The sequence below is a fragment of the Papaver somniferum genome, chromosome 1 (genome assembly GCF_003573695.1).
Source record: "Papaver somniferum cultivar HN1 chromosome 1, ASM357369v1, whole genome shotgun sequence".
Lineage (NCBI taxonomy): Eukaryota > Viridiplantae > Streptophyta > Magnoliopsida > Ranunculales > Papaveraceae > Papaver > Papaver somniferum.
This window is the reverse complement of record NC_039358.1, coordinates 86204430-86228867: the sequence shown is the minus strand read 5'-3', so window position 1 is coordinate 86228867 and position 24438 is coordinate 86204430. Positions and strand designations below refer to the sequence as shown.

At 36.9% G+C, this 24438-nt stretch overlaps 1 protein-coding gene, 1 long non-coding RNA gene and 1 pseudogene across 30 annotated transcripts; 2 read left to right on the top strand and 1 right to left on the bottom strand.

Moving 5' to 3' along the window:
* The first annotated feature begins 6563 nt into the window (after nt 1–6563).
* On the top strand, nt 6564–10139 carry LOC113293412 (annotated as a pseudogene).
* A 2113-nt stretch (nt 10140–12252) lies between these two features.
* On the bottom strand, nt 12253–12990 carry LOC113347047 (F-box/kelch-repeat protein At3g06240-like). The gene has a single exon (XM_026590633.1). The coding sequence runs from the start codon at nt 12988–12990 to the stop codon at nt 12253–12255; it is 738 nt and encodes a 245-aa protein (XP_026446418.1).
* A 137-nt stretch (nt 12991–13127) lies between these two features.
* LOC113293318 lies at nt 13128–19088 on the top strand. Of its 29 annotated transcripts, none has more exons than XR_003332272.1 (11): nt 13129–14040; nt 14441–14635; nt 14846–14922; nt 14999–15097; nt 15611–15681; nt 15763–16367; nt 17041–17201; nt 17730–18396; nt 18528–18590; nt 18832–18885; nt 19026–19086. It is a non-coding gene; the product is annotated as an uncharacterized LOC113293318 (long non-coding RNA). The 29 variants fall into 29 exon arrangements; XR_003332250.1 differs by having other exon boundaries at nt 15582–15681; XR_003332281.1 differs by having other exon boundaries at nt 13128–14040; nt 14441–15681; nt 17730–17825; nt 18021–18066; nt 18304–18396.
* The last annotated feature ends 5350 nt before the right edge of the window (nt 19089–24438 follow it).

Below are 24438 nucleotides of genomic sequence, written 5' to 3'. Positions count from 1 at the left end.
GACAAAATTTCATATTTAATATCAAAGTGGCCTACTTGTGCATTCCATCTCTCCACTCTTCCTGATCTTTTAGAATTCTTCATCACTGATTCAATTGGTACTTTTGTTAATACCTTTATCTTATGCGCCTGAAAATATATGCAGAGCTTAAACGATGCATAAACTAATGCTAAGATTAACTTCTCAATCTTTGAATAATTCTTCTCAGCAGTATTAAAAGTTTTTCTAATGTAATAAATGGGTTTCTCCACTCCTGCGTCTATTCGCAATAACACAACGCTTAATGCATGCGACGTCGTCGCAAGATAAATCAATAATTCTTCTCCTGGTTCTGCTTTTTGTAAAATAGTTGTATTCATAAGATGTTTTTTGATCCCTTGAAAGGCTTTTTCACATTTATCAGTCCATTTAAATTTTGCACCCTTCTTGAGTATATCGAAAAAATATTTGCATTTGTCTGATGATCGCGAAATGAATCTCCCCAGCGAAGCTAGAAGCCCATTCAACTTCTGTACATCTTTTATTGTTGTTGGTGTTGGCATGTAACGAACTGCTTGCACTTTTTCTGGATCAACTTGTATTCCTTCCTTTGATACAATGTAGCCTAAAATTTTTCCCGATGCAACTCCAATAGTACACTTCTCAGGATTCAATTTAATGTTATACTGCCGCATTTGTTCAAAAATCTCCCTCAGGTCTTGTACATGGTCTTTAGCTTCTTTACTCTTGACTAACATGTCATCCACGTATACTTCTAATGTTTTGTGTATCCATTTTGCGAACACCTTCTCTACCATTCTTTGGTATGACGCTCCCGCATTTCGCAAACCAAATGGCATTTTCGTGTAACAATATAAACCTCTAGGGGCGAAGAAAGCAGTATGTTCTTGATCTTCTTCAGCGAGAGGGATTTGGTTATACCCTTTGTACCCATCTAAAGACGATACTCTATCATTTCCCGCTGCGGATTCCACCATTTGAGGAATATCTGGTAACGGAAAACTATCTTTGGGGCAAGCTTTGTTTAAATCAGTAAAATCTATGCAAATCCTGATTCCTTTGTTTTTCTTTGGGACAATGACCATATTCGCTATCCATTCTGGGTATTTAGCTTCTCTTATGATTCCCGCATCAAGCATTTTCTGTAGTTCTTCTTCTATTTGGGAATGGTAAGTTGTTGCAATTTTTCTTATTCTCTGTTTAAATGGTCTCACATTTTTGTTAATCTCTAACTTGTGGCATGCAATTGATAAATCTATTCCCGGTATCTCATCCATGCTTCCTGCGAAAACATCTTTATATTCTCGCAAAAGGTTAACAGTTCTTTCTCCATTTTGGTTCCAATTCTCAATATTAAAGGATCTTCTATAGTCCCAACGTTTATTTCTTTCGTTGGTTCTGCGACAGTGTAACTGGGTTTAGGTTCTCCCATTGGTGTTGGTTCTTTTATTGTTTTCACAGGTCCTTCTCCTTCTTCCGAAATTTCGCTGGGTATTCCTTTGCCTTCTTTTGCCCTTATCATATATACTCTAAATTCTTCTTCTTTCTTTGCTTCCTTTGCCAACTTTCTGCGAAATTGTTTCTTTTTTGATTGTCCTTTATAATGCTTTACTTTAATTTGATGACATAATTTCCCATTGTCAACATCTCCTCTGATTTCACCTATTCCATTTGGTGTGGGGAACTTAATACATTGATGCAACGTTGATACTACAACTTTTATCGCATGTATCCATGGTCTTCCTAATAACATATTATATGGCGATTCCATATCCACCACACATAGTGTTACGTGTGTTTCGATCTCTCCAAGTGGGATTCGTACCACTATTTCTCCTTTAGGTTTTGTTGTGGACTTTCCAAAGCCGTGAACAAAATATGTTGAACTGGACATTTCTTCATCTTTAAATCCCATTCCCCGAAATGCATGATAAAATATTATATCCACTGAACTTTCTGTATCGATTAAAGTTCTGTTCAATATCCATTCTCCCGTGGATTTTGTTGTTGTCTCCTTCTCTTTTCACGTAATAGGCACTGTAATAACCAATGGAGATGTGTGGCTCAAATTTTCTTTTGGTATTTCTGCCGCCATGAATGTAATTTTTTGCTTTTCCCAATCTTTCAAGGGTGACGTCTTTTCTACCGCCATAACCTTCCTTCCTTCAAAATTTCGTTTATGTATTCTTCCTTTGATGTTTTCATGGAATTCATTAACCATCGTTTTTGTTATCATATTACACTCCAATCTTTTGTCATCTTCATTAATTCTAATCATTTTTCTTTTAACTGGTTCACTGATTTATTTAATCACTTTCTTGATTTAAACAATCTCAACAACAATCTTCAACTTTCGATCTTCAATTCCCTGTTTCTAGCGCCATTATGTAGTTGCAGGAAATCCTACACTACACCCTCATATGATTTCATGATTACTCAACTCATTTTTAGATTTACACTCTTAATTTTATTGATCCATCTTTGAATATTCTTACAAGAAAAGATAAAGGAATCAAGAATGACCTCTGCTCTAAAATTTCTCTCTCCTATTTACTTGTTTCTTACTCAAAAAAGATCTCCCTCCTTCCTATTTATAGGGAAGTACATAGTGGATGACAGCTAATCTGTCCTTTATTTTCGGAAATGACTTGCGATATTCTCGCAACCTTACAAATCTTAATCTCGCAAACTCTCTAATTTTCGCAGGACCATCACATCTTTCTCATGATTTTAGCTGACGTCGTTTATTATATCATTTCTGAAATTGTTTTGCGACGCTGTTGTGTTGTGCTGTTGATAATTTCGCTAAGATATTATTGTTGCGAGATTCTGATCCTACAAGAATACGGTCCCAAGAGAATGCAACAAATACGCTGTGCTGTACTCCTAACTTTTGTTTCATTCATCACCTGACCTTCCCTTTCCTTTGCTACTGTTCCTTCAAACTTGGTCCTCATATTCTTCAACAATAACTTTTTGATGATTTGTGGTTTATGTGGTTCAGAAGGGATATAACCACCATCCAACTGAAACTCCATCCCAGTTTCATCTTTCTGCCACCCAAGTGTTTCTTGAACAAGGATATAACGGTCAGTCAAAGACATGTTGTTGCTGAAACCTTCAAACACAGATTGTCCATCAACTTCAAGGTCAGTAATTTGCTTCACATCGTCCGGTGTTATTGCCATCTCTCCAAATGGAAGATGAAACGTATCGGTTTCAAGCCAATATCGTTCCCTGAAGGCAGAGACCACAACACTATCATACTCCGATTGAAGGTGAAGAATTCCAGGCCCTAGTCCTGTACTAGCCACTAGATTGCGAACCGAAGCACATTCTTGACTTAATGGCCAATGTTTACCCCTTTGACGCTTGAGCAATTTAATTTAATGCATCTTGCATGGTCCTAAGAAAACAAATATACAAAAATATAAGCATATTATGGTGAACTGAAATAAACAAACAAAATGTATCAAAATAATGAATGTTTTAAGAAAAGTAACAAAAACATACCCTTGTCTGACAGACTTTTGTGGACCAGGAACCGGTATAACCAAATAAGATTGAAGACTTATCTGGGGCCTCGCCCCAAGGTCTTTTATTCTTCTTCGGTGGCAACAACAAATCTTTGCCTTTAGGAATATGCATCCCTTTTGGTGCGGGCTCCTTTCTCGGCTTCTTTTCTTTCTTTTGCCTTGGAGGTGCAGCTACAACTACCTCTTTTCCATTGGTATTTTCTACCTCTTCATCATTTTCTACCTCTTCATCATTTTCTTCCTCTTCCTTTTCTTCATCATTTTCTTCATCTTCCTTTTCTTCATCATTTTCTTCATCGGCCTCCTCTTCATCATTTTATTCATCTTCCTCCTCTTCATCATTTGCTTCCTCTTCCTCCCTTCTATCATCATCGGTTCCTTTAAATTCTTCTTCATCTTCATCTTCATCATTATTAGTTTCTTCCTCCACAATTTCATTTTCGTTGCCTTCACGGTTATTTTAGACTCCGACCTCTTCTTGATTATTATGTTCCACTCCTTCTAGCTCAACTCCAGATTCAGCCACAGGTTGTTCCCTGAACTTAATTTCAAACTTATTCTTCATCTTCTTCTCATTCTTGTGGATACCTCTATTATTAACCCCTAAATGTTTGTCACCGCGAGGGGTGGGCATATGATCAATCGAGGTTAAGTCATTTCCTCTATTTTTCTTCCTACACAAGCATTACAATTGATTGATTTACTAAGGGTAAAACAAATAATATAGACAACAAAAAACAAAACAAAATGGTGAGCCTGCATAGTTACGGTTTGTAACCAATGAACAGAGACCAACCGTACCACTCACACGGTTGGTAAATGGTGAATCGAGACCAACCGTATCAACGATACGGTTGGTAACTGATGTATCGAGATCAACCGTAACTAAACTACGGTTGGTATTTTATCTTAGTTTTCAACCGTAAGTTTTCTTTGGCCAAATACTAACATACAGGATGTTCTACTGTTGGTAATGGATGTTGAGTTACAAGTCGTAACTCAAATACGGTTGATAACATTGACGGAATTACAAACCGTAGAAACCAAACGAAAGTTACAGAACAATGTACAGTTCGTAACTCAACACAAAAGACCAACCGTAAGCTACTTACGGTTGCAAAAAAAAACAACGTAACTTAACAATTTCTCATAAATTCAAGAACTTACGGTTGGTATTTCAGTTATTACGAACCGTATCATCAACAAAAACCATAGTTACGGTTGAAATTGGAGTAATTATCAACCGTAACTCACATGCAACACACAAATTTCAGTTTCAATTTCGATCCAAAACCCTAATTTTTTATACAAAACTAACTAAATCAACACAATAAACTAAACCCTAACTGGGTTTTTCGAAACATACCTCATAAAGGTCATTGTGCTTGGTTTTGACGGTTGAGGAGTTTCAGATTGATGTTCTTGACCTAATGGAGGATTTGGTTCATTAGAACGACTACAATCTTCGCCAACCTTCTTCTTCGGCATCTCTAATATAGTTTCCAATCAACGATTATCAATTTTTCAAATCGCCGATTAATCGAAGAGGACGATGAAAAATCAGTTTTAATGGTGGAGAGAAGGAGAAGAGAAGATGAAGTAAAGTTGAAAAAAAAATTGTTTTGATTTTTAGATTCAATTAGGTTAATAATGAGGAAGGACCAGTCTTTTCAACTAAAAAAGTAAGGGTAAATTAGTCCATTTGAGCTGAAAAGAGTAATCTAGTCAATTAACAACTCCTATAGGACATCCCCTAACCAATAATAGGGATATTGCTATCACCCTTGCCGCCCCTCCAATGAAACCACCCGCCCCTTTAACAGGATTTTTAAATAAGTCAGCTTATATACGGAACATGACAACGGTTCTTGGAGATAAAACCCCATTCAATGGTTTTATTCGTTATGTACAACATTTCTTTTAGGGGTGATGCGGAAGAACAAGAACGAGGATGTCAAGGTCGGAGCCAAGGGTTGACTATTCCTGGCTCTAGCCCCCTAAAATTTTCAAAATTCATATTCAACCTTTAATTTTCTTAATTTTTTCATGTTTAATCCTCTAGTTTTTAGAATTTAGCCCCCGATTTCTAAGATTCTTATAGTTTATTCCACCTAGTTTATCAATCTTTTTTTAGCCCCTTAAACTTAAAAGCTGGCTCCACCACCGGATGAAGCAATGTACTGAGAGAAAACGCTTATATGTCAAAAATGAGCAATATTATAAACTATAAGTACCGGGGAAAGAATTATACAAGAACTACAAAGGTCTTTGTTCACTCACCACGTGAATTTTTATAATATGGACTTGTGAATGAACTTGTAACGAGGGTGGCTTGATAATGTAAACCGGATTGAGAACATATTTGGTAGTATTTTCGTAAATATTAACCTTTTTTTTTTATTTTTTCTTACGAGTCTTCTTACTTGAAAATTAGAAATAGAAACTTTTGTTATTTATGTTTCAGATATATTCGAGCTTCCAAATTAACAAAATATTCTAGCTTTAGATAGTGAGTTTTTATTAGTCACATTGGTCCTGCAAGTATGTTCAGCGTGTAAATAGTTGTGCAAAAAACTCTTCGGCTAAAAAAGCAAGAGCTACTAAACATTCATTTGAGTTCTATGATGATTTCCCGAGAGATATTATTGACTAGGTTGTCAAATAAAATCATAAAATCTATATTTTGAATCAAGAGAAAGAAAGGAATCAAATTAATTTTGAATTAATCAAATTAACTCTATAATAATACGTAAATTTCTTACAAAATCATAAAATACATTTCTCGCTTACTCTTAAATTCATATGTCTTAAAATAGTTTCAAAGCTATACTCAAATTAACTTCATTCGTATAATGATTCTGTATAGCCCCTTAACGGACCTTTAGTATGTAATAGTGCAAATCTCCTGGATCGGACTTTCTAAAGTCTAACCCAAACCCATCACAACTGGGGGTCCAAATGATGTCCCTGATTTTTTTATATAGGGTTTGGTTTTGCGGGAAAACAAAATCGATTTCTTTCTCCGTAGAATCTCCGAGTTCTTCAGAAAACTCCATTAATAACCTCACTTTAGCTTTCAAGAAACCAGAAATTTTAGGGCATTGAGTTGAAGTCAGTACAAAACGAGCTATGCTTGATCTTTTCTAGCCGTCACAGTAAGTGGAAAATAGAAGCAGAAGAAAACCCTTTTACTTCTGAGTATAAATTTCAGCTCAGATAATCATGAACGTTTCGGTAATCGGTAATTTCGATCACTATTTGACATTTTCTCTTACTTCTTCGTTTCAAATTGGTTATTGATATGCGTGATTTTTGTGTGTGTGGGGTTTGTGAAGATCCTTTACAGGGAGATTTTCCTGAAGTCATTGAGGAGTTTTTGGAACATGGGGTTATGAAATGTATTGCATTCAACCATAGAGGAACTCTTCTCGCTGGTAAGGAATTCTATCTAGTTCATCTTTTAAGTGTACTCTTATTGTAAACATTAAAACCTAGAGTAGTTCTGTTCAGAGTGCAATGTGTAAACATAAACCAATAACCTAGATCGCGGCGATGTCGGGCGAGTAATAAGTTGTCTGTTTTTCTCTGTTAAGTATGTCCAATGAATTTTGTATGTTTTTTCTTTTTTCTCTGTATTGGACTCCTTTTTCTAATACATTTAACCTTTCTACTCAGAAAAAAAGAATTTTGTATGTTTGCGCATGTGTTAAATTTGTAGGATACCGAATTGTGTTTCATAGGATACTTTATTGATCTTTTGGAAGATTCGTGCTGGGTTCAGTTCATCTTAGATTAATATGGAGGATTGCTAGTTGTGAAGCCTCATCAAATTCTTTGTGGCTTCAAAGGGGAGATTTATGCATATATGTCAGGGATTAGGAAACTTGATACATGAATGTGGATGTTGAGCTATAAGCTTCGTCTTTTCCACAATCCTAGTGGCAGTAAAAGAGGTGGCTATTGACTGCAATATACTATTTGCAGACTGGAATTAATATATTGCAGTCAACGGTTCACTTCCCTGCTTTCATATTGTTGTCTTTACCAGCGAAACGAGTTCCTCTACGGTTGAATGCCATAGATTTCATAACCGCCTGTTCCAAAAACTCCTGAAAAATCACGCATATTAATAATCAATTTGAAAAGGACTATAAAATTCAATGTCTGTAAACATTAAAACCTAGAGTACTGCTATCGGTGATGTCAGGGATTAATATGTTGTCCATTATTTTCTCTGTAAAGTTCCCCTGTGCAAGTATGTTGAATGGATGTCTCTATGTGTGCACGCGTGTTAAATTTGTAGAATGCCAAATTATGTTTCATATGGGGCTTTATTGATCTTTGAAGATTTTATGTTGGTTTCTGTTCATCTTAGATAACATAGAGGAGTGCTAGTTCCAATTAAAAAATAAGCCTCATTTGATTATTGATGACTTTAAAGGGAAGATTTATGTGTATCATGTACATCAGTACATGAGATTAGGGATTATTTTAGAGCTGATAAGGAAATTCAATACATGAATGTGGATGTTGGATAGATTGAATAATGATAGCCGGCAGTTTCGGATGGTCCTGAGCTATAAAGCTGCATCTCTTCCACCATCCTAGTGGTAGTAAAACAGGTAAACATTGACTGCTTATCAGTCCGGAACTAGTATATTGCAGTCATCACAATCACTTCTCTGCATTCATGTTGTTTTTGTTGTTGTTGTCGTCGTTCTCTTCCTTTTTTGACTGGTAGATGTTTTGTTCTTGTTTCTTCAGCTGGATGCTCAGATGGAAGCTGCATTATTTGGGATTTTGAGACAAGGGGAATAGCCAAGGAACTTAAAGACTCAGAGTGTAAAACTCCTGTCACAAGCGTTTGTTGGTCAAAGTATGGTCATCACGTACTCGTAGCAGCCATTGACAAATCCTTGACACTTTGGAATGTTGTCAGTGGAGAGAAAGTAACGCGCATAACTCTGCAGCAGACTACACTTCAGGCTCGTCTGCATCCTGGATCTCACACACCATCCATCTGCCTTGCATGCCCTCTCTCTTCTGCTCCACTCCTTGTTGAACTAAACACTGGAAACACTACAGTGCTACCAGTGTCACTATATGATTTGGATAATGGTGCTGTTTCTTCCCGCAACAAGTTTTCAGATGGATCTGCTCCTTTAACCCCAACATCTGCTTGCTTTAACAAGTACGGAGATCTAATTTATGTAGGGAACTCCAAAGGGGAAATACTAATTATTGATTACAAGAAAGTTGAATTATACGGAGTTGTCGTCAATCCAGGTGCTGCTGTTATCAAGAGTATTTCATTTAGTAGGAATGGGCCGTATCTTCTTACAAACTCAAACGATCGCACCATTCGGGTTTATGAGAACCATCTTTCTCAAAAAGATGGAGTTAAAGCCCTTGACGAATTACGTACTAGCTTCGACGATCTTCAGGGTGTTGAGAAGTTGAAGGCAGTAGGATCTAAATGCCTAGTACTTTCTCGGGAGTTTCAAGATTCAATAAATAGGATACATTGGAAAGCACCTTGTTTCAGTGGCGATGGTGAGTGGGTAGTTGGGGCTTCTGGTAATAAAGGAGAGCATAAGATATATATCTGGGATAGGGCTGGACATCTTGTGAAGATTTTAGAAGGTCCTAAAGAAGCATTGACAGATCTAGCATGACATCCAGTAAACCCCATTGTGGTCTCAGTTTCTATATCTGGGTTAGTCTATATTTGGGCGAAAGACTATACTGAGAACTGGAGTGCATTTGCTCCCGACTTCAAAGAGCTAGAGGAAAATGAAGAGTATGTTGAGCGGGAAGATGAATTTGATTTGATGCCTGAAACTGAAAAGGTATAAATATTGATTTTGGCCAGCTCAAACTTTGGATTTGGGCTTATTCTTTCTTATTTTTTGTTCGTTGTTTGATTATGAAAAGTGGTGATGTAGGTGAAACATTCAGGTGTGAACGAAGATGAAGACGTTGATATCCTGACAGTGGAAAAGGAGTCAGCTTTAAGTGATTCAGATATGTCACAGGAAGAGCTGTGTTTTTTACCAGCAGTGCCTTCTCCTGACGTTCTTGATCTTCAAGACAAGTATGTCGGGAGTTCATCGAAAATGATTGATAGCAATCACTCTGGTTCTCCACTCTCTGATGAGGCTGGTCAGGATGGGCATGGAGTAAACCTTGATTCAAGTCCAGTAGACGGTAGCTAACTCACAACTTTGTCTAGATATTATCATTTTGTGGGTAGAAACACATTGTAATCTACAGTTTGTTTATTGCAGCGTTAGGTAATTTAATTGCAGATGATACAGGTGCAACTACTGCATCCATGAAGAGAAAACGGAAACTGTCAGAGAAGGGGTTGGAGTTGCAACAGGCAGAGAAAGTGCGAAAGCCATTAAAGAAACCTATCAAATCTTTTGGTGGCAAGATATTGAAAAACCGAAATAAATCTGTTGATGAATATTTGTCTGCAGATGATGAAACTGACTGAGTAAATTGTTGGCATTTCTTAACTTCTTAGTTTTGTATCCAATATTATCTTATCAGTTTCCCACTTGCTTTTCATGTGGGGAACTTTTCTTAAATGAAAGGTCGATTCAGATATCATTTATGCTCGAGGAAAACAAAGAATATAGAACTGCCAGAGGATACATGTTAAGTATGCTCATGGTCAGGATTCAAAATTTCCATTACTCAACTAGAGTAATGGTCAGGTAAACAAAGACTCACAGTTGCCTGCAGTTTTAATGGAGTTTCTTACCCCTTTCGACTAGAGTTGTACTATCCTTTCCAGGTCATACAATGGTATACAATCCGGAGAGCTTGGAAACCTTATGGATTCCTTGGTTTTTCTATTGTAATAAAAAATGCTATCTGAATTTTCTGATCGGAGGAAAATTAAATTTGTCCCAGTAAGAGCTTCAATTGAAAGATCGTCGTTCCCATTCCAGTGGGGAGGCATATGGATAACCTCTTCAGTCCACTTAATGTTACCATCTGCATCTTCATGAAATGTCCATAGAGAAATTTCAAGTTCATATACCCAGTCTAATACAGCTATATATGCGTCCATCAATTTCTGTTAGCCCCACGGTTTGTGTGAACTTATATCTGTCGGGATCGATGACGAAATCAGGAATCGGAATAACTGTGAACTTTTCCGTAACAATATCAAATCTCATTATATGTTCTAGTTCACCATCTTCATATTCCTGCCGGAACCGCCAATATAAACAACCATCTACATAGAAAGGGTCTTCTTCACAACTTATAGCAATAGGTGGAATTGCATCGATTCTTCTCCAAGAATTTTTCCCAATAGTAAAGACGTCAACAACTTGATCTTTAGGTCTGTTTGATATCTTTTCGCGCCAACTGAACTCAGTCGAATTTGATACGCAGACGACTTTATGTTCATCACTCTGCGGGTCAAACCCAAACGCAATGCTGCTATATCTTTCTGGTTTCTTATTCATTTCAATCCAAGGCGATGTTTCTCCGGTGACAGGATTATATATGAGAAATGCATGACGCCTGTTCTCGGTGAAACACAGCAAACCATTCACAATTTGTTTTGGTAAACAGTAACGCCAGAAGTGACCACGATCAAATACTAATCTGTTAATACTTACTAATCCTCTGTCAGGTGAAGCAATTTTGAATTCCAAAGTCCCTCCTTCCGAAGGAATTTTGGATCCTCTATCAGGTAATATAATTCTCATAGACAGTAGCAGTCTATGATGACTAGTATCAATTCCTTCACGATGTAGTAAATCTTTCAAGTATGTCCATTGCATATTTAGCTCTCTCCGTTGTTCTTCTTCACTCTTTTTCTTCCACAACTTATGGCTCGATTCTACCCAATTCTCCCACCTCTTGTCTATCTCGGATTGTCCCCCACGAGATCGAACGTTCTCCCACCACTCGTCACGCGTTGCTTCTGTAACTTTAGACCCATCTTTCAGTAACTTCTCCAAACCACAAAGGAGCGCTTCATTATTAAGAATATATCTTGTATATGCTACATTGCTAAAGCAACGAGGAATTCTGAGTCCTTCCGTAAATCGAATTTTAGGAGAAATCTTTTTCATAATTGATCTCATCGCCATTCTTCTCCTTCTCTCTCGAGAACCCTAACAACAAAAAAAAAACGCCTGATAGAGACTCGGCCGAAAGTTTCTCTCTTGTTGCATTAGATGGTCACTGACTTATTCAGGTCGGTGAAACTTCGGTTAGCCACTTGGTCCTCCCCAGGACCCCAGCTATGGAGTTGCTAGCCTATTAGTGGCCGGGTGTGCACTAGATGATCCATATGTAAGGAGCTCATGCGCTATGCTGCTGAAAATACCTAGCAGCCCTGATTTTCTTCCCAGGTCGGAAATGCATCTCTTATATGGTGGTGCGGGGCCTGCACAGGCCATTGTAGTAGATTCTTTTATGATTACCAAGTGAGGAAGCAAAAAACTGGAACTTATATGTTGTTATCTGTGTTGGGAGGAAGAAACAAATGCTTTGGAGTATTTACCCGTGACAAACATTCGAAAATCAAAATAAACAGCAGAAAATTTCAAAGAGTGGCAGCATTTATCCATGCTGCCATAACTAAAAAAAAGGCAGGAAACTGTAACTAAAAAACCAGATAGAAAAAAGGCAATGGTTCCCAGTCACAAGATAGAGGCAGTACCTCTAAATTCATACCTCTTCTCGACTACACTTGTCCTATCCTATCCCAATCCCATGATGAGCAATCAGGCGAGATCGGAAACCTTATAGACTCCTTGGTGTTCCGATTGAAATAAAAAATGCTGTCTGACCATTCTGTTCGTAGGAGAATTAGATTTGTCCCTGTAAGAGCTTCAATTGAAAGTTCAGGTTTCCCATTCCAGTCGCAAGGTATATTGATTTTCTCTTCAGTCCACCTAATGTCGCCATCTACTTCTTCATGAAATGTCCATAGAGAAGTTTGAGTTAACACAGCTATGCGCCCATCAATTTCTGTCAGATCAACTGTTTGTGACCACTTATATTCCTTGGTATGAATGACGAAACCAGGAATCGGAATAACTCTGAACTTTTCAGTTACAATGTCAAATCTCATTATTTGTTCTAGTTCACCATGTTCAGTTTCCCGAAACCGCCAATATAAGCAACCATCTACATAAAAAGAATCTTCATAAGTTATAGAAATGGGTGGAGTTGCATCGATTCTTCTCCATGTATTTTTCCCAACAGTAAAGACTTCAACCACTTGATCTTTAGGTCTTTCTAGTATGCTTTCACGGAAATGGTACTCAACCGAACCTGATATCCAGATGACTTTATGTTCATCACTCTGTGGATCGAATCCAAACGCAAGGTGGTTACGTTTCCCCGGTTTTCTATTGATTTCAACCCAAGCTGATGTTTCTCCAGTGATAGGGTTATATATGAGAAATGCACCATCCATGTAGATAATAAATAGCAAGCCATGCACACATTGTCTCGGTAAATAAGGCCGACCACAATCTAATACCAGTCTGTTAAAACTTACGAATCCCTTATCAGGTGAACCGGTTATGAATTCAAAAGTTCCTCCTACTAAATTCCTAGCAGGTTTCTCATAAAGACGAGGTTGTATTTTTTTCATAGATAGTAATAGTCTATCATGACTTGGTATCAATTCCACGACGATGCAATAAATATTTCAAGTATGTCCATCGCAAATCTAGTTCTCTCCGCTGTTCTTCTTCATTCTTTCCCCTCCACACCTCATTGCTCAAATCCACCCAGATCTTCCACCTCTGACTTACGTCGTCGTCTCTCCTCAAAGATTCAACTTTCAAACTCGTATACCACTCGTAAAACATTCTTTTCCTAACTTTGAAGCCATCTTTTCGTATATCTTCCAAATCAGAAACTCCGGCTTCGTTATTAAGATCTCCTCTATCTTTAACAATGCTACAGCAGCGAGGGATCCTTTGTATTCCATACATCTTTAACTCCTTCAAAATCCTAAGCCCGTAAGGTTCCACGTTGAACGGTGACCCTCACCCACTCACAGAATTGCTCCGTTTCACTTTTCCTCAAAGAAGAGAAAAAAGAGGAATTCCCACACAAATTTCGCCAACAAAACATAAAAAAGAAAAAAACACATACCCAAACCTAAGAACTAGTTTTCTGTTTTGCTCACAAACCATTGAAAAAAAAAAACCCCTAAAAACAAACCCTAGAATATGCTTTGTTCATGGGATAATGATGATACAACCTTGGGACGGGTATAAACCTTACATGATTTAGGTTCATATGCAGTTTTATTATTTAGGATCCTGTGTGTTTACTAACATATGCAGTTTCATGCCGCAAAAACGTAGAACAAAACCTAAAAACCCTCCATCTCTCGCCGCCTCGATCTCAAACTCTATGAAGCCTCAAAATCAATCTTATTGTATCCATGCTGTTGTGGTTGTTTTCAAGGAGATTCATTCATCTAGAGCTACTGCTGGTGTTTAAATTAGAGGTAATTGGGATTGTCGAATCCGATGTATTTTCAATTTCTTATGATATCTAGAGTTTTTGAGTTCGGTTATGAATTGGTTTTTTTTCAATTTTTCAATTTCTTAAATCGGATTGTCGAATCCGATTTAATTCATCGGTTTGGTTCTTAATTAGTGAGGAAATTGTTCGATCATGAATTGTGGATGATTGATTTTCAGTCTGAATAAAGATCGATTTAGATTCATAGAGTTTAATTTCTTATGATATCTAGGGTTTCTGAGTTTCTCCTGTCTGAAGAGGAAAACTGTATATTTGGGTAATCTTTTTTTTTTTAAAATTCTGAGTTATTGATGCCCAATATTTAATTTCGTCTATTCACAGCAGCTCATTGTTATTTTCTTCTTTCTTCTCTGTTTGGTTAGGGTTGGTAAAGAGATATGGGTTTGCTTCGTTTTGGAGCAATTAATCGAGCCATAAAGAGATAGCCAGGACCATCAATTGAAAGCCTGAACCATTACCAGTTTGGTTTAAGGTAATGGGTTCTGGTGTGTGTGCTCTGAGACTTGCAGGGACTGAATTTGGGATTGCAGCTGTTGGCGATGGCTGAGCAGATACAGGTAAGTAGATGTTGATGCTGTGTGTTAGTCTTGAATGTCATTTGTGCATTATGCTTATTTTAGGTACCTAAAGGTCATGATTTGTGCATCAGGGCATTTCATGTGTTTGCAAGAAGGCAACAATATATGTTAGCAATCACTACATAACAGAATCTCCTTTTATATCTCACTACCAATTGCATGTTAATTGGTTTGTATCTGCACTTTCAGTTCTTAGGAAGGTGAAGGAAAACTCCAGTAAAGCATGATTTGCTTGAGGAGTAATGTGTGGAAGCAAAATCCAACAAGTAAAAAAAATGACACATATTCTTTCATGGTTCTTCTTTTTGTCGTTAAATATTCGATTTGCTTCTGTGATTTCAGGTGATACATTAGGTTGCGAGTTGGAATTCAATTGGAGTTAGATATTGCTACAATGGCCAACAAGGCTTCGCCTGCACCTTTCATAAAAAGACCAAGAAGGTATTCATCCCTTCTGCCTATTCTGCAATTTCTTTTAAGCGAAAAACATGCTTTAAATTGACTTTTCTTAAATTGTTGATACTGAAATAAATCAAAGGTTTAGAATAATATCCTCTTTAAATTGTAATGGTTTTTCCTATTGGGTTTTACTATATCATGTATGAAGCCTCCTTAGATTTATTTTATCTTGATTTCTCATTGTGTTATTGATTAACAGGATCAAAGAAGTAAGGCACATATACGTAACAACAGGGTTTTGATGATGTCTTGAGAAATCAATATATTAGTTAGGGTTCATATATTTATAAAAAATACAGGAAAGCCGAAACCCTAAAACCAAACCATTGATCTCTTATTATTTCATCTCAAAATCCTGCGTCTTTGATCCAGATCATGTTTTGGTTGCCTGTTTTTGATTGGTTTTTTGATCTCATAACCTGCTCTAATCTCTCCGTTCTTCATGTCCATTATTACGTCTTTGTAGGGTTTTTCTTTTTGAGTTTCATTCTACAGGGAAGGTTGCAGTTGCAGTGAAGTTGGGTTTTGGGAAGAAAATCCTGAAACAAATATGTAATCCAGATCATGTACGATTTTTTCATCACATGTTCTTATGTTTACTGAACACACTCAGTTTTTTATTTTGTAAGTTGGGTTTACTTCTCCAGATAACCATCACCAACGACAACCATTCATCGACTTCTCCACAAACGCGATTTTTTCTTGAAAATCCATCGGTAATTGGACTATCATTTTGGTAAAAAAATACTCACTTTTTTATCACAGATTCCACTGGGTTTGGAGAGATTATCAATTGGAATGTAGTTAATGTTTGTATTGAATAAGTTTTAACGAACGAATTGGCTTAATTGCCAAATTTTGTTAATTGACGTAACTCAACCTGTCTGCTCACAAACTTACTGGATTGATCTTAAATGGTATTCTGCTTTGGATTTTGGTCAGTTACGCCTTTTTACTTTTTAGACGTAATTTTTTTTAAAAATGGTGCTTTCCTTTTGTGCCTAAGTTGATATTCAATAGCATTCTTGCATAGGTGAATATTAAACTGAAGAGAAAGGAGCACTCTAGCGTATGACATTGCAGCTCTGAACTTCGCAGAACGCTCTTCTCTGGCTTTATTTTTTTCTTACTCTTTCATCTGGAAATATCAGCAAATGCTGAAAACCCTTTTATAGTGTTTTCCTGTGGCAACGAAAGAAGATGAGGAGATGAAAGATATGTTAATATAAGAGTATTTAAATTCTCTATGAAGGTACGTAATTCTAGCAGCTTATTTTGTACACAACATCTATCAACTGAAAAAGAAAGTAAGAAAAATATATTGGACATCTGCTGTAACTTCGTTTTGTTCTCTTCCCATGACAAGATAATCCCTTCCCATGCTAACTGTGTTTTGTAAACTAAATACTGAGCTTATGCGTAGCTGCGATTCCACAACATAAATTCAAGTTGGATAAATTCTTCCCAATTAATTTTACCTAAGGCATAAGAGGAAAAGTCACGATTAAGCTTTGTTAGTTGTGGGATTTACACACTTTATCATTGTCATTGCAGAGGTTACCTATCCGTCCTCATAAATTTCGGACCTTCGAGCCCCATAACTCCCTTTGTTTACAGTTTATACTATTGTTTGGTAGCTTGAAGATTAAGATTAATAAGTATAATGATCTACGCTTCAAAGCATTTGTTTTAGAGTTTGGGACGATGGAATTTCTAGAAAAAAATCTTAAATCATGTATATTAAATAATATACATAAAATTTGCAGAGAAAATGACATTGCTTTTGATATGCCGTTCCTTGGTCTCAATGCTTTTTTGCCACAAATATGTACATATTCCCAACTGTGTTATTGATCATTGTGCTTTGTCCTTAACTAGCATCAGGCTTGACAGTAAATTTCATTTTTTGGGTTTCATTTGCAAAGGGCGCAAATTGTGGAGAGAGTAGTTAAGAGTCACAAATATGGAGCTACTGTTGTTTTGTCGAGAGCAGTAATGGCTGCATTGTACACACTGTGTTCAGTATCTTACTGATGCTCTCCTGCAAGCTTTGGTGGTGGATGAGACTTTGAGCAAGGAAATTGAGGTTAGAATCTCTTTGTCTCTAGACTTGTGCATCAGTTTGATTTCTTAGTTGCAGCCTTATAATTTAATTTCTTTGAATTCTAAGATCAGTTAAAGCTCAGTTTATAAGGATTTCCTTGAATTCTAAGATCAATTATAAGCTCAGTTTATAGGATTTTGTTTTCTCGATAGTGCTTTGACGCTCTCACTATATATGACTAATATGTTTCCTCAAATGCATAGCATCTAGCATTAAGAGACAAATTTGTGATGTTCCGAGAGATATCTTCTGACATAATCCTGACAAATTTAGGATGTTAGTAGACCGGGCATTTTTTTTTTGTGGCATCGTTGTTCCGTTTCAAAATCTCTAAATAAGAAAAAGATACCCTGATCAATCACATTATTAGGGTTTACCCTAAGCCTGATAATGATTGATCTAAATTGCAGAATCATGCAAAAGGATTTTAAGGGTTTCTCATTTGATTTTTAGATTTTCTATTTTGATTCTCTCTTTATATTGTTTGATTCGTTTGAATGCAATTTTCAGTTTCACTTGGGTGTTGGAAGGTAAAATTCCATGCTATTGCAACTCTCAGAGCAAGGATATGGAAGATTAATTTGGGTGTTGCTTCCCCTGCTATAGGTGTGAAATTCAGCAGTAGCTTGGTTTATGTTGCTTCTTTAGATTTTTGTTTTGATTTTCTCATATGCAGTTTTGGGTTTTCTTAATTTAGACATATTCAAAGAAGAGGAAGATAATTCCGTGCTTCCACCTGTTTTGTGCTTTTTCTTTTATTTTTGCACTAAATGTTCAATTTTCTTTCCGTTAAGTCTGAAGGTGATGCAATCAAGTATGATTTGGGGGTTTTATGGATTAACTTGCAGTGAGTCTCTTGCTTTTCTGGAAGGTCAAAACTCCAGTTCCCGTCTCTTGCTAATGTTGTAATGCATTTCGATTATGTGGTGTTTTTTTTAGGGCTACTAATATGTAGTGATGGTTGTATTCTGTTTTAGGGCTACTAATATAAACTGATAGATGTTTTTTTATGGGCAGACCTAACAACTTTTGAATTCTAATGAGCACTCTTGAAGTTTTGGGTAATTGAATTTTATTTTTATAGATTGATTAACAACTAACGACAATAAATATTTGGAACAAAAGAGTTTTTTGGAAGCTTTGCGATTTGTAAGAGCATCCGAATCCACAAAGAGGGGTAAACATGTTGAACGTGTTGAATCATTTAACCTTGAGGGTTTTTTCAACTAATTGTGTTTCTCAGTACATGTCTTATCTCACATGGACAACAGACTAATGGCTAATTTCTGACCGCCGTTGTTTGTGCAGGAAATTTGTTAGTAAAGGAGGTGCTCAAAGGTATTGCTATTGAATGCTTGCCAAGGAATTCAGGTTAGTTATTAACATGAGTAAGAAACATAGATTTCGAGTATATATACCAAAAACTATATCTTTTGTTTCTTGGTTTGAGGTCATCTCATCAGTTTGTTTCTAATTTTTGATCCGCACTATTTTTTTTCTCTTTTTGGATCACCAAAACTGTAGCATTCTTATTTATTCTTATTTTGATGAATTATCAAATCAACGTTGGGCAGAGTTGTTGAAGTGTTCTATAATGCTACGTCTATTACAGGTGGTCCAAAACCAAACTTAGTAGATATTTCTACGGGGGAGCACATCCGTAAAGGTAATTAGTATTCAATAATAAAAGGATAGCTTCAAGGCGTAGACTACTGATAGACACATTTTTGTGTCTAATTTGTCCTCAATGTCCGTATTCTTGGAACTCTATTTTTGTACTAATATTGTGTTTTTATGTATTTTTAGGAAATAAACATTTTTTGAAAATTCGGCTCGAAAAGTTGATTTTGGCACCCTTGAAGGACAATTGTTATTCGGACTCACACTATCGGTTAAGGGGCACCTCAGTGGACACCTGCTATTCGCACCCCAGTTCAGGATAGGGGGGACACCCTTTCTTCTTCGTTTGAAAACTGTTTTTTTGGCGGGAAATGAAATTCTCAACCGGCAGAAGTTTGATCACAAAAATGAAGGGGTTACGGGTCGATTCAATGGCTGAAATTTGATAGAGAGATGTGATATAGGTTAAGGAACACATTTTGGGCAGTGGGTTCGATCGGAATTGGCTGGAAAACGCGTGATGATTCACACACCCAAAACAGAGCACGTGTACCGTAACACGAGCAAAATTGAAGTTCTTGTGTGCATGGAGGAGTTCTACTAGCGTTGGAAGAGTGCTGAGACGTGGAGAAGGCTAACTAGAGCGTGCAGGATCAAATCTAACGCGTGCATGGGCTTAAAAATGGAAATTATCGTTATTATAGGCAGCAAGGAATATTCGGATTAAATGGAGAATATACGCAATAAATGAGGGGATTTTTGGTCCTGAAACACTATAAATACAAGGCAAAACAGTTTGGGAAAGGTTAGCACGATTGGGAGAGATTTAGAGCCGAGAGAATCACCAGAAGAGTCGACAGAGAAAAAGTTCTGCTGTTGTCAAAGGAAGAACACGAAGAACATTGTACAGTCCCGGAAAGTCGTTGATTAGTGTCGCATATTTGCGACAATTCTCAGTTCCTTTCCCGCGACGAGCTTACAGCACTTCTGAAGTGTCGTTCTTCCCTACGCTTCCTCTGTGTCGCAAAGGACAGTCTTAAAATGATTTCTTTTTATTTCATCATTTGTACTCAACTTTTGAGCATTAATAAAATCTTTTGAGTATTTTTCCAACATGATGAGAGGCTAAATTCTTGGTGATTGAGGCAATGGAGGATCTATTCACTCATGTTTGATTGGTAATATTTTTATTTATAATTTCTTTAATTATTTACTTTATTTAATTCACTTGGATAAATATAAAAAAAAAGGATAAAATGGTTTTCTTAATTAGTTGTGAATCAGTTTGATGTTTTATGTTTAGAATAATTCTTTGATAAATCATGCTTAAGGATTACAACTTAATATTTGGAAACCTTTTAAATTAAAAAGTGATTTAATAAGAAAAAGAGCTTAATAATAATTTCTGAAATATTATTTATAACCAATCAACTTGAAGTGGTAGTGAATCCTGAGCCTTAATCCTTCTAAAATCTTGACATTACTATCAAAAAAATAATTTCCTTCATTTATTTATTTATTTATTTAAATCTAAAAAAATAGTTACCTTCACAAGTTCGAAAAGAACCCGTTTTAACCACTGTTACTACAACCATCTGAAATCACAACAACTACTATCTGCGGTTGAAGGCATAAAGCCATAAACTACTGTCGGGAATTTTGGTTCAAGTTGAGTGCATGAATAACGTTTGGGCTTAATGATGTGCTCAAATGTCTGAGGATCAAAACGAAATAGAAAAAGTGATTTTTTTTATCATGTTCATCTTGTTCCAAAGATTTTGTTAAATGTATACATACTATATGCAGTTAATAATGATTCATCCAAAAATTAATGAAAGGCTAATTTTTTATCGAAGCAAATACACTGGGTTTTTGGTATGAGCATTTGTAGTTCTGAAATAATTTACTAAAATTGGACCAAAAGTAAAAGAAATTAATACAAAATGCTCACCTAAAAATTGATCAAGGTTTATTCATTTAGACTGATGTATAACATGATTCTGGTTTTGATTGTCACCTACTCATCTGTACACGTAGTACACCAAAATCAAAAAATGCGACGGGGTGCGACGAACTGTGACCGGCAAGAGCTAACAAACACCAAATCAAAAATATTCGCCTCACCAAATCAAAAATGTATGTTTAAGGGGTGAGGCGAAGCCTAGCGACACCAACTCAAAAATGCACGAACGGACTAGGCGAAGTCATATCACACCAAATCAAAAATTTATGACTCTCTTTAGCCTCTAAATATCTATATAATGTGTTGAATTATTAAGGAAAGTGATATTTTAGGAATGTCGTAATACTTTCCAAGACCGTAGTGGTCAGTCTATGGAAAGTATTGTCCATATCAGTCACGAACTTGAGACCAATAAGGTAAGTGGTAATATATTAGGAAAGGATTGTCTATGTAAGTCATGATCGTGAGACTTATAAGGAAAGTCTAAGTAAAGCCAGTTGTATTTTTGAGTTGATTCATATAGATCTATGGGGTCCTTATAGGGCTACATCGTCTTGTGGAGCACAGTATTTTTTAACAATAGTAGATGATTTTTCAAGAGGTGTGTGGATTCATTTGCTTCAAAATAAAACTGCAGTTGAACGAACGTTTCTTGATTTCATAGCTCTTGTGAAACGACAATTTGATAAAGATATCAAAATTGTTAGAAGTGATAATGGTACTGAGTTTAATTCATTGCGTGGATATTTTAAGACTAATGGGATAGTTTTTGAAACATCGTGTGTAGGCACTCCACAACAAAATGGAAGAGTGGAGAGAAAGCATCAACATATATTGAACGTGGCAAGGGCTTTGAGATTTCAAGCCAACTTGCCAATACGGTTTTGGGGAGAATGCGCATTGACAGCAGCGTATTTGATTAATCGTACTCCTACACCTATTCTGGAAAATAAAACGCCGTATGAAATATTGTTTGGAAAGCAACCTCCGTATAATCAGTTGAAAGTGTTTGGATGCCTGTGTTATGTGCATGATCAAAATAATAAAGGGGATAAATTTGCAAGTAGAGGAAGGCGGTGTGTTTTTCTTGGATATCCATTTGGTAAAAAGGCATGGCAAGTATATGACTTGGATGAAAGAAAATTCTTAGTGTCAAGAGATGTCCAGTTTTGTGAGAATAGTTTCCCATATAAGAATGCAATGTCTGTGGTGCAGCAGCCAACAGTTTCAACTCGCACAGAGAGTGATCAGCCTGGTCATTATATTGAGACCGAGGTGATTGGTGTATCAGCTGAGACTGATCAATTGAATCCAGCGTTTGACTGGAGTGACGATGAAGAGGTAACAACAACAACGACAGCAAGTGAAAGTGTGGCAGTACCAGGCGTGACAACAACAGCAGGAGACGCTGTAGGCATACCTGACGCAACTGCGACAACCGGAGAAGGTGTAATAGTTCAAGATATGACTGCGACGGAAGGAGAACGTGTAGCAGTCCAAGAGAGACCCGCTGAAGCAGTCAGTCCGGGCAATAATATTGCAGTAGAAGGTGATATGGGTAAAGGAAAGCGTATGAAAATTCCTTCGAGTAGGCTTAAGGGTTTTGTGACGCACACCACTCGAGAAAATGGTCCATCTCATCTTCATACATCACAATCATCCTCCTCAGGTACGCCGTATCCTTTGACATATTATGTTAGTTGTGACAAATTTTCTACACCATATAAGAAATTTCTTGTAGCTATAACTGCGGGTTCAGCACCTCGCAATTTTAAAGAAGCAATGAGACATACAGGATGGCGGAAAGCAATGGAAGAAGAAATACGAGCACTAGAAGAACAAGATACCTGGGTTTTGCAAGAATTGCCGGAGGGCAAGAGAGCACTAGGAAGTAAATGGATATATACAGAGAAGTATGATGAAAATGGGAATTTGGTTCGTTTAAAAGCAAGATTGGTGATCTTTGGAAATCATCAGGTGGAAGGCTTAGACTACAAAGAGACCTTTGCACCGGTAGCAAAAATGACAACAGTGCGCACTTTTCTCGCTGTTGCAGCTGTTAAAAATTGGGAAGTACATCAGATGGATGTACACAATGCGTTTCTACATGGAGATTTGGAGGAAGAGGTGTATATGAAAATACCACCTGGATTTGTGAAAGGTAATCCTAATATGGTATGTAGAATGAAGAAATCGTTGTATGGTTTGAAACAGGCTCCACGTTGTTGGTTTGCAAAACTATCAACAGCTTTGAAGAATTATGGTTTTCGGCAATCTTATTCAGACTATTCTCTCTTCACTATGATCAAAGGAAAGATGCAACTTAATGTTTTGGTGTATGTGGATGATTTGATTGTTGCAGGAGATAATATAGTGGAGCTAAATAAATTTAAAACATACTTGGGACAGTGTTTCAAGATGAAAGATTTGGGAAAATTAAAATATTTTCTGGGCTTGGAGATAGCTCGCAGTAAACAAGGCATTTATGTTTGTCAACGGAAATATGCATTAGACATTATTATGGAGACGGGGTTATTAGGAGCAAAACCAGCAGAGTTTCCAATGGAAACTAATCATCGTTTGGCTTTAGCAACAGGGCCGTTGCTGAGTGATGAAGAAAGGTATCGACGACTGATCGGAAGATTGATTTATCTGGCTGTGACTAGACCGGATCTAGCTTATTCTGTGCATATTTTGTCACAGTTTATGCAGCATCCAAGACAAGAACATTAGGAAGCTGCACTTCGGGTAGTTAGATATTTGAAAAAGAATCCTGGGCAAGGAATTTTGTTGCGCTCTGATAGTAGTTTAAGTTTAAAAGGATGGTGTGATTCAGATTGGGCGAGCTGTCCTTTGACTAGACGATCGTTGACAGGATGGTTTGTGCTTCTTGGAGATTCACCAGTGTCTTGGAAGACCAAAAAGCAGTACACAGTTTCTCGGAGTTCAGCTGAAGCAGAATACAGATCTATGGCTGCAGCTACTTGTGAATTGAAGTGGTTGAAGCAATTACTAGGTGATTTGGGAATTCGTCATACACAGGGAATGAGTCTTCTTTGTGATAGTCAGTCGGCATTGTATATTGCTCAGAATCCCGTATTTCACGAAAGAACTAAACATATAGAAGTGGATTGTCATCTCATCAGGGATGCGATAGTACAGAAAATTATTTCTCCCTCGTATACGCCTACGGGGTTACAGTTGGCGGATATCTTCACAAAATCATTAGGCAGAGTTCAGTTTCAAGGTCTTTTGTCCAAGATGGGCATTTGTGACCTGCATGCTCCGTCTTGAGGGGGGGTATTAAGGAAAGTGATATTTTAGGAATGTCGTAATACTTTCCAAGACCGTAGTGGTCAGTCTATGGAAATTATTGTCCATATCAGTCACAAACTTGAGACCAATAAGGTAAGTGGTAATATATTAGGAAAGGATTGTCTATGTAAGTCATGATCGTGAGACTTATAAGGAAAGTCTCAAATCAGTGTCTTAGGTAAGTTTCCAATCCGTGTATGTATAAATATCTATGAACTGATCGTGAAGAGAAATAAGAAAAGATTTTACCAAAACTTAACATGAATAGAATCTTCTAGAGTAGCAAAACCGTAAACGAAATTTGAGTTACATTTCATAAAA

What these genes read in the sequence shown, in the direction of transcription:
- LOC113347047 (XM_026590633.1), bottom strand. Translation starts at nt 12,990, where the DNA reads ATGGATGGTGCATTTCTCATATATAACCCTATCACTGGAGAAACATCA.